This window comes from Bison bison, unplaced genomic scaffold, assembly GCF_000754665.1.
Source record: "Bison bison bison isolate TAMUID 2011002044 unplaced genomic scaffold, Bison_UMD1.0 scf7180017864354, whole genome shotgun sequence".
NCBI lineage: Eukaryota > Metazoa > Chordata > Mammalia > Artiodactyla > Bovidae > Bison > Bison bison.
Genome location: NW_011494926.1, coordinates 5,142,671 through 5,154,010, shown reverse-complemented (window position 1 = coordinate 5,154,010; position 11,340 = coordinate 5,142,671). Strand labels below are relative to the sequence as shown.

Here is an 11,340-nt window from a genome sequence, read left to right as displayed (position 1 = left end):
CTCCCCAAGAAGTGAGTCGTTTATTTTCCTACCATGTTAAGGCCTTTTTCTTGCTCTTATAATTTACCATAATCTAATTATGGGCTTCCCTGTTGGCTCAGATGGTAAAGAATATGCCTGCAATGCAGGAGACTTGGGTTCAATCCTTGGGTTTGGAAGATCCCCTGGAAAAGGGAATGGCTACCCACTCCAGCATTCTTGCCTGGAGAATCCCATGGACAGAAGAGTCTGGTGGGCTGCAGTCCATTGGGTTACAAAGAGTTGGACATGACTGAGCAACTAACACACACACACAATTTAATTATATTCTAAAAGGCTTGATTTGGGGGAGTGGTTGCATTTATATGAAGATATCTATTTTTATTATTTTAATACTGTAAAACTATTATTTATATTATTACTGTCATCTAAAAATAAAACAGGCAATTATATCTGATTTATTAGATGGAAATTTACATTATATCTGGATCCAGTATAGAACTTTATCTATTAATAACTTATGTTACTTCAGTGCCATCCATCTGGGATATTCAAACAAGATATATCTGAGGGCAAAGTTGATTTTGTTAAATAGTAAGTCTTTTAATGTATACATACACATTTTGAGAATAAAACAGAAACATGCTAAGTTTCTTGTTGATAAATTAAGAAACTTAAATGGTTTTTAGCTCAGGATGTGAGAGAAGAGTTTTAATTTGCATTTAGAGCTTTAAAAATTACATTGATAGAGAATGTGTATATTTTATCACTTCTTAATTTTTCCAATCATTGTTCACTTGATTAGTGTTTTATTTTAATGACATTCATTAAAACTCATTTCCTTACTCAAAGGAAGCAAGACCTCAATGGGCTTATTAAAGTAAACCCTGAAACACATAAAAATATTAAGAGGTAAGTAATTTAAAGCTTTTCATTTCTCCTTTGACATTTATAAACTTACTGGAATTCTGAGTATTTGCATTCAGGAGAGCAAATTGGAATTCAAACCAAACTGAACTATTTTTTCCCAAATACATCATATTAAGCAATTCTGTATGACTGATACACAGAAGTGACCTCTTGCATTTTATTCTCAGGTGACATCTGCTATAAGGTAGATTTTGAGAAATTTAATGGGAACTTGACTACCTTATCTAGTATTTATTGCTTTGTATGTATGTGTGTGTGAGGATGTATGTGTATGTACAGTGTAAATAGTAATGTCATATGTACACACTCTATATTTAGAATGGATAACCAACAAGGGCCTACTGTATACCACAGGGAACTCTGCTCCATGTTATGTGGCAGCCTGGGTGGGAGAGAAGGTTGAGGAAGAAGGGATACATGTATATATATGTTGACTCCTTTTGCTGTCTACCTGAAACTATCACAACATTGTTAATTGGCTATATTCCAATATAAAATAAATCAAAAGTTTTAAAAAATATACTTTAAGTTAATTTTATTTATTAAAGATATAAAAAACTGTGTTATATGTAAATGTATGTGTGCATATATAAGTGTGTTGATATGTGTATGAGTGTGTATTAATCAGGATTCTCCAGAGAAACAAAATAGTAGAATATACAGTAGAAATACAGTAGGGTATACAGGTAGAAAGGGAGATTTATTATAAGGAATTAGCACATACCCTTATGGATGCTGAGAGTTCCCAAGATCTATTGTTGGCAAGCTAGAGACCCAACCAGTTGTGTAGTTCCAATTCCAGTTTGAAGGCCTTAGACTAGGAGAGCCCATGTTTAAGCTTCAGTTCAAGGGCAAGAGAAGAGCAATGTTTCAGGTCAAGCACTCAGGCAGGCAAAGTCTCCTCTTACCTCAGCCTTTTTGTTCTATTCAGTCTTTCAACTGAATAGCCATGGCCCACCCATGTTGGGGATGGCCATCTGCTTTACTCAGTCTACAGATTCAGATGTTAAGCTCATCCCCGAACTCCCCCACAGCATACCTGGAATAATATTTGACCAAACATCTGGGCACCCTGTGGCCTGGTCAAGCTGACATGTGAAATTAACCATCACAGTGTGGATATGAAAGTGAAAGTGTTAGTTGCTCAGCCATGTGACTCTCTGCAATCCCATGGACTGTAGCCCACCAGATTACTCTGTCCTTGGTCTAAACCACCAGGAAAGCCCATCGCAATGTGTATATTTATATATATAAATAAATGTATATGTGTGTATGTAAGTAGTATGTGTGTATAAGTGTACGTGTATGAATGCATAGTGAATATAAATAAGTGTATTCTGTGGGTGTGTAAGTAGTGTGTGTGAATGTGTTTATGTACAGATCATGTATGTATGTATACTATATTTGTATGCAGTGTGTATATGTGTATGTTGTGTAATGTATGTTTAAAGATGAAGAGGTTAACAAAGTGTACTTTGTAAAAGACTTGCCCTACCCGTGAATTGCCAAGGAAATCTGGAAAGCTTATGTCCTCCTGCTTTTTTTTTATTTTTTAAAAGACAGATGGAACATATCTGAAACTGAGCTTGTTGTCATGTTGCTGAGAAGCATACCAAGTAATTCCATGTGGTTTCTTTTGAACCTCTTTCCATTTGTTCACTCAGTACATGATATTAGGAGTTGATTCTAAACTGTGGCACTAAAGCCTGCAGGCCCCGGCTGGCTGAAGCTGGTGTGCATCGTCAGGCCATCCTGTTCTCAGCAGTGCTGGTGTGGTTGCAGACCCAGTGACCCGTTGTGTTACAGACGTGCAGTTTTTTGCAGCCAATAAACTAAGAAGAAAGCGCTGATTTCCCTGGTTACCTAGGTGTTTCAGGGAGGGAGCTTGAGGCAGTGAAAGGGAGCAGGGAGTCTAAAGGATCAGGGTTCAAATTCTGGCCTTGTCACTTCCCCCATGCTTCAATTTAGAGATCATAATGCTATCATACTTGGCACATTGGAGATACAAATAATTAACAGCAATAATAAAGATTCACATGAATTATGTTTTCTTAATGATTTAGATGGGGCTTCCTTGGTGGCTCAGCGGTAAAAAATCTGCCTGCCAGTGCAGGAGATGTAGGTTTGATCTCTGGGTTGGAAATATCCACCAGAGAAGGAAATGGCAATCCACTCCAGGTTTCTTGCCTGGAGAATTCCAGGGACAGAGGACCCTGATAGACTACAGTCCACAGGGTAGCAAAGAGTTGGACATGACTTAGCGAGTAAACAGCAACAATGATTTAGATACTTTCAAATACTTAATTTACTTTGACTCTACAAGAGAAATTCATGGTTTATCTTTCTAATTTTTATTAAAGAGAGTATTTCAAATCATTACCTACTGTTTTTCATAGGTTGAGGGGTGTGTGTGTGTATGTGTTTGCCTACGTGTACACATGCACACACACACAAATGTATGCATTCACATGTGTATACTTGTGTGTGCATATGTGTGTGCCTACATGTGTGAATGCATATGAGTGTATGCATGTATGTGCAGACATGTGTGTGATTGTATACATCTGTCCAAATGCTTGTGCATGCCTGAATATATGTGTGAGTATATCCATGTGCTTTTGTATGTATATGAGTACCTATGTGCACGATTGTGTATGTGTGTGCACTTGTGTGTATGTGTGTAAGAGTGTTGCAGTCTTTGTGTCTATTCGTGTATTTGTATGTGTATGCTTCCTGGGAGCCTTAAGGGCAGTAGTCTTCTTTTTTCGTTTCATCAAGCATCATTAAACTCTGTGGATCTCTTAAAAATAAAACAAGATTGTCTCCCTCCCTTATTAAAAAACTTTCAAAGTTCTCTTAATTCAGGTAGAATTAAGTTCTAAACTTGAGCGATGGCCTTTCACATGTTCAGTAAAGTCCAGCCAAACTTAGCTCTTTTCTATCTAGCCTTACTCCTGCCTTAACACTTCTGTGATTGCTATTCCCACTTTGGGTAGCTCTATTCCCAAATTGTTAGCTTCTCAAAGAGACTGTTTCTAACCATTGAATATAATTACATCACCACGCCCTTCTCCAAACCTAACATCACAGGCACCAGGCACTGATTTTTTAATACCATATGTTATTATCTAGAATTGTAGCATTCATTTGTATGTTTGATTGCATATAGCCTGCCTCTTGCCAAGTTAGAATGGAAGCTTCTTTTTAAAATTTACTGATTTTAATTTATTATTTTTGACTGCATGGGGTCTTCGTTGCTGCACGCGAGCTTTCTCTAGTTTCAGTGAGTGGGGACTGCCCTCCAGCTGCAGTGCATGGGTTTCTGTTTGGGGTGGCTTCTCTTGTGTGGAGCATGGGCTGTAGGGCATGTGGGCTTTAGTACTTGTGGCTTGTGGGCTCTAGAGTGCCAAACTCTAGTAATTGTGCCCTTAGTTGCCTGCAGCATGTAGGATCTTCCTAGACCAAGGATGGAAATAGTGTTCCCTGCATTGGCAGGCAGATTCTTAACCACTGGACCACCGGGAAGTCCTGGAATGGATGTTTCTTTAGGGTTAAGCCTGTCTGTATTGGTCACAGCTATCCCAGCACTTGGGGCCATGGTAGGCTGTCTGTAACTGTTTGTGGATTGAAAGACTGCATAAGTATTGAAGAGATATACACTATGAGGCACTGCTTCCCACCGTGGAGCTCAAAATATTATTTTCCATTACTACTTTAACTAGCACATTCTTCTTTATTGAGTTTATGAACCTTAAAATTTAGACAACCCTCTGGGTGCTTTATTCAAAATAAAGAGATCAAGGTCTCCAACAGAACCAACACATATTACAAGACAGGAGTTGCAATGCTTAATGCTGTGGGATTTCTTCTTGAGTACTCAAATGAGTACTACTGTTTCTAGTACTCAAAGTACTAGAAACAGAATTCTGGGAATATTTTTTTCTCAGTCACTGGCATTCGAATTCCACGTATTTTGTTTAGGCAACAAAGGGTTAAAAAAATCAACATAGGATATTCTGGGTAGAATAGTTGTTTTTTTCGGGGTTAACAATTTCATTATTTGCATGAAAAAGGTTCAAACTTTTTATTGCCGCTTTTAGCATGGATGTGCACATTCTCATACATCTGGAAATAAGTAAGAACTTGAGTCAGTATCTAGCTAGCTGCTTCCAGATATCTGTATCTTTTGATGTTGCATTGACACCACCTTGGAGACTTTATGATCTGATCTTAGCAGGGCCACGGGGCATGGGGATACAGGGTGTAAATGTCCCTTCTGTGGATGTTCTTTACCCATATGTTATCCTCCGTAGATCAGAGGCACGTTGGCTAGCACTGGGAATGTGGAAAACACATGTAGAAGCAATAGGAAAAAGAAAAATTCCATTAAGATCAGAAGCACAGATCCTAAAGGGTAACTGTAAAATATTGAGTCATTCTCAGTGACTACATGGTGTTTTACATTACAATTTTACATTATAACTTACATTTCAAAAGTTGATAGATTTTAATCTTATTGTTTATTGCCAACACAACCAGTCAAAATTTGTAGTTTTAATACACAGTAGGTACCAGCAGGAGATAACAGATTGTATATTATGGACTTTAACAAATTGCTTCTTGTTATTGTTGTTCAGTCGCTGAGTCGTGCATGTCTGACTCTTTGCGACCCCATGGACTGCAGTACACCAGGCTTCCCTGTCCTTCAGCATATCCCGGAGCTTGCTCAAACTTATGTCCATTGAGCTGGTGATACCATCCAACCATCTCATCCTCTGTCACCTCCTTCTTCTGCCTTCAATCTTTCCCAGCATCAGGGTCTTTTCCAATGAGTTGTCTCTTCATATCAGGTGGCCAAAGTATTGGAGCTTCGGCTTCAGCAGCAGTCCTTCAAATGAATATTCAGGGTATACTTATCTAAATCCAGTGTTTAAATAGAAAATCTGCTAACGGCTGACAATTTTACAAAATAAGTGTTCTCCAAAGTTCCAAATTCGCACAGCATGTTGGAAGCTGATGGGTAGAGTTGTGCCTTGTGGAATGTTTCAGGACTGTGTACACAGACTATTACAGAGTATGTTTAGTGCACCTGGAAAAGGTAAGGGCATAGCATTCAGTGAATCAAAGTAGAGGCCTATCTCAGTATTTGCTAGTGCCTGATGGCTCCAAGATTAAAGTATTGTCTCTCTGAGTCTCAATGAGTTTCAGAGATGTATAAATCCCTACATACTTCTGTGTGCTTTTAACAATCTTCAGCTCTTTGGCATGATCTCAGTGTTTATACTATTTCTGAGTTTTAATGAATAGTTTTATTAACTTGGTTGTAATCTGTTATCAACTTTACCACTTTTTCTATGTTTTAAAGGGGCCAGAGCCTTGACAATCTCATCCAAGTGACCCCTGAAGTTAACAGAAGTAACCCAAGGTGAGGATTACACCTTATCTTTCTTCCTTCCCATCAATTTGTGCATCAAGTTCTGAATCAGTCTGTGGCTCTCATTAGCGAAGCTGTGTTGAAAAGTGGTTTGGAGTCAAAACATCTGAATTCCACTACTTATCAGCTGGATATCTTTGAGCAAGTCCCTTGAATACCAAGCTGAGACTTCTTTAGTTATAAAATTAAGATCATAATGTCTGTTCCACTTTGTTGTTTGATTATTATAAAGATCCTGTGAAATAATGGATATAGAATCCCTTTAAAGAAAAAAGTGTTTAAATCCAAAAGTGTTTAAATTTCCATTTAAATCCCTTTAAATGGAAATTATTAACAAAACACAGTTTAATTATAGCTATTGCATCAGGTAGAATACTAAATGGGGCTGACAAGGTGGGATTTTTGGGGGCAAATAATTCCAGGGATGATCTTTTAAACTCAATCTTGCCCTAATTTTATGGTTTTATTTTGAGGGTATATAGGAAACTGATACCAATGAAAGTCAAAAAAGTTTTACTGTTTTAAGTGAAACATATAGACTGGTATTGATTTATCTCAAAACTTAATTGTAAAATTCATCTTGAGCACATATATCCTATAAAGTAATTAGTTTGACTTAATTAGTTGACATAATTTCATTTTTACTTATTACATTTCTTTTTGTTTAAAGTTCCAAAGACCTGGATAACCTCATCAAAGTGAACCCAAGAACTGGGGAAAGTGTGCAAGGGTAAGCTTTAGTACATTCCTCTTTTTTGTTTCATGTTAACCAATGCTTAAAAACATACTTAAATCATCATTTCAGCAGACTGACACTGCTATAGTATCAATGGTAGTTCAAGAAAAAGCGTGTAAGCTGCACTACCTCATATGTAAGCTGTTAAAGACTTTGGTCAGCCAATTTCTAATACAATGTAGGTATTTTGATTCAGTAGGTGCAGTGTTTTCCCGGGATGGACAAGACACGTTTTTTCACAATTATATATCATTTATCTGAAATGTCCAGAATGGCAAATCCATTGGCAACCAAGAAAATAAAGTGTTTGGTTGTCAAGGGCTGAGGGAAATGATGGTTTTCTGGGTAGTCTTTTATGTGCAATCATTTTACTTAGCTATTTTTTTAAAGCTTTTTGTTTTGTTTTGGGGTGTAGCTGGTTAACAATGCTGTGATAGTTTCAGGTGGACAGCAAAGGGACTCACCCATTCATATACATGTATCCATTCTCCCTCTAACTCCCATCCCAGCTATCACATAACATAGAGCAGAGTTTCCTGTTCCAAACAGTAGTGGTCAGGACACTTTTATTGGTTAGTTTGTTTAATTTTCTTAAGCAGAGGGATGGCACAAGAGAGAGGAAAGAGCATCAGACCAGAGCCCAGAGATGTGGGTCTGGGCATGACTCTGCCCTCACTAACAGTGAGAAATGGCCCTGATCACGCTCCTGTTTAGACTTCGGTTTTCTCATCCTCACAGTAAGGAAATCGGGCCAGATGCTCCCTCGTCACTTCCAATGTTAATTCAGTTAATAATTTCCAATAAGATGGTTGGTGTTATGACAAGTGTGCACAGTCTGGAGTTAATTACATAGCTTTCCATTCCAGCCTTGCCACTGCAGGCCATGTGGGGAAAACTTCATCTTTGTGGGTCTCAGTTTTTGTGAAATGGAGATGATGATACTTCCTATTGTTGACCTGAAAAAAATAGATTGTCAGATATTTCTCCAGCTAAGACGGATTTGCTCAGATCATCAGAGAATTGTAGTCTGGGGTCTGCAACCATGGGGAGCCACATGAAAGTCCCTGCAGGGGAAGGAAGAACACTTTTATAGAGGGGAGGGGGGAAGGAGATTGGGAGGACCAAAGTAAACAGAGAGTTCACAGCTTTTCAATTGGCTGAGTCCTCGCCAGGAAAGAAGAACAGTCTTTCCTCTTCCTGCTGGCTTTTGCTATTGGCACAGGGCAGGAGAGAGCCCCCATTCTGGTCTCCCAACTCTATTTCATTGAGGTTTCTGTTTATTAATATTTTTATACTATTTCATAGGGTTGATATGAGTATTGAATCATATAAATCACTTAGCACAGTGCCTGGCACATCATGAATTTTCTGAAACCACTAATTATTGTTCATTATTTCTATGTGGTTATAGTTAGGTCCAAATATATATTTTCAGAGTCAACAATGAAAACCCTCCAATCTCTTGAGATGATCTCTATTTTAATAAATATTTTCTAGTAAAATATTTTTGTAACAAAAAATGCTCTTCCATTTTAGTAAATATTTTCAACCACTTGATGTAACCTGTCATATGATCTCATCCCTTTTTCCATGTCTTAAAGGGACCAAAGTCTTGACAACGTCATCAGAGTGACTCCAGAAACAAACAAAACTAACCAAGGGTGAGGTTTATGAAGCTCTTCTATTTCTCCGTTTCATTCTGTTCAACTTAGAAAATATGATAAAACTGATTGTTCCATCAAAGAAACTGCCAATAAGGGGACCCAAAACAACAGCTCTGTATCAGAAAACTGGTGTTCAATTCCCTTATTCAGGGCTCCCTGGCTGTGAATATTTGTGGAGGAATTCCTTAAACTATGAGAATAATCTCTTATCCATGTGGGATTTGTTTTCCATGCTTGGGATTTCCTCAAAATAAATCGAGATTCCTCCTGGGATGAAGTATCTTCTCCAATTTCCTAGAAATAAGCAGCCTAAGAGAAGGTCTTCATGTGAAGAAAATCTCTTTCATTCATCCTCCATCTGTCATCATTTTTTCCCTCTCCTCTTCCATTTACACTCCAATAATTCCTAAAGTTGGGAGGTCATTTAAAAAAATTATGGTTAGTTCACTGAAATAATAAAGAATACAAAAATAATATTCTTTAAGGTACACTGTGTTGAGTAAATAAAGAGATATAGCCAAACCATGAACCTATAAACACATATTGTTATGCTAGTTTGAATGTGAGTTAAATATAAAAGGTACCAAAGCATACCTTCTCTCTCACAGAGTTTTCTATCTTACTTTGCTTCTAGGAATTCTATTTTTACAGTAGATAGCTATCATATAAAGTCTATTAGACTAGATCAGGAGTCAGGCTTTTGCTTAAAGGGCTAGGGAATAAAATTTCAGGTATAGGGGCCCAAAACAGTCTTTATTTAAACTATCGATCATTAATAACACATTGTAAAGGAATAGGAATGGCTGTGTTCCAATAAGACTTTACTTGTAAAACCAGACTTCAGGCTGGGTTTAGTTTGACGACCACAGACTGCTGATTCCTAGGCAGTATTTCATGTGGGTAGGTGAAGAGGATCAACCCTGCATGAACTTGGAACAGCTTCCAAAACACAGCCTCCATTGCATATATTGCTTCATTCACTTTATGGTTAGACTGAAGAATTTATCATTCTTTCATTTGAATATTGAGTTCTAAATTGTCCTTGTATTTTGTTCACTAAATAAAAGTATAATGTATTGTCACTGTCTAAAGGTCAGATACCAAATCCAGAGACCACGTAATACTTTATGTTACAGATTAAGATTCTATGAAAGACAGTTATCCCTTGTCTCTCGTCCAAGATGACTTAATTTGTAAAGTGAAGAAAGCCTTAATCATATGACCTTCCCCATGCAATTTGTGTGAGCCTTGTTTCGGCACCCACCCTCTGCCATGTCTTGCATTACATCATGTGTTCATCTCTTCCAGTTGGTAGTAAAATATTTTAGTTTAGAGAATATCTGTTAGCTGTATAGCCTTGAACAAATTATTTCACCTCCTAGAATTCTCAGCTGCTTTATCTGTAAAGTGGGGATTGTAAGAATTACCTTCTTTGAGAATTATCAGAAAAATTAGCTTATGAAGCATTTATTCCCCAAGTACTTATTAGATATTACCTATTGGTATTATTATTACTGTTACAGTTTTCCTTCGTTGCTGAGTCCCCATTGCACCACTCAATGCTTAGTTCAAACAAGATACCTAAGAAGTAATCTATTCGGTTGAATCTTATGAAATTGCTGACATTCAACAATTTTTGACCCACAAGATGACCATTTCAAATAATTCAATATAACAGAATGCAATAATTTACATGGAAGGATATGAACACGATAAAATTCATTTATAGATTAATCCTAAAAATTAGTTAGGTGATAGAAGCCTTTCTAGTCTCTTTTCTTTTCAGGATATACAATAAACTGTCCAATAATAATGTATATCAAGTTATATATCTTGTTTAGGCCTTTTGGTGTTAGAGTTGATATGAAAGCCCAGTGCAATAACAGAAATGTCTTTTTAGAGATTGTTGTTGTTTAGTCACTAGGTCGTGTCTGACTCTTTTGCAACCCCATGAACTGTATGTAGCCTGCCAGGGTCCTCTGTCCATGGGATTCTCCCGGAAAGAATCTATAGTGAGTTGCCATTTCCTTCTCCAGGGCATCTTCTCAACCCAGGGATCAAACCTGTCTCCTGCATTGGCAGGCGGGTTCTTTACCACTGAGCCACAAGGGAAGCCCCCTTTTAGAGCTATTATTGCCTCAGTTAAGTTCAGTTCAGTTGCTCAGTCTTGTCTGACTCTTTGCAACCCCATGAACCATAGCACGCCAGGCCTCCCTCTCCATCACCAACTCCCGGAGTCCGCCCAAACCCATGCCCATTGAATCGGTGATGCCATCCAACCATCTCATCCTCTGTCATCCCCTTCTCCTCCTGCCCTCAATCATTCCCAGCATCAGGGTCTTTTCCAATGAGTCAACTCTTCACATGAGGTGGCCAAAGTATTGGAGTTTCAGCTTCAGCATCAGTCCCTTCAATGAATACCTAGGATTGATCCCCTTTAGGATGGACTGGTTGGATCTCCTTGCAGTCCAACGGACTCTCAAGAGTCTTCTCCAACACCACAGTTCAAAAGCATCAATTCTTCGGGGCTCAGCTTTCTTCACAGTCCAACTCTCACATCCATACATGACCACAGGAAAAAACATAGCCTTGACTAG

The 11,340-nt window shown here is 38.0% G+C and overlaps 1 protein-coding gene across 2 annotated transcripts in view; it reads left to right on the top strand.

The window, feature by feature from the left end:
* SCEL (sciellin) overlaps positions 1 to 11,340 on the top strand; it is a 127,266-nt gene that overhangs the window by 69,809 nt on the left and 46,117 nt on the right. For both annotated transcript variants that reach the window (XM_010855129.1, XM_010855130.1), the window contains exons 19-22: positions 832 to 891; positions 6,275 to 6,334; positions 7,014 to 7,073; positions 8,681 to 8,740. In XM_010855129.1, coding sequence (XP_010853431.1) covers positions 832 to 891; positions 6,275 to 6,334; positions 7,014 to 7,073; positions 8,681 to 8,740 — 240 coding nt within the window. The remainder of the gene's footprint in view (positions 1 to 831; positions 892 to 6,274; positions 6,335 to 7,013; positions 7,074 to 8,680; positions 8,741 to 11,340) is intronic.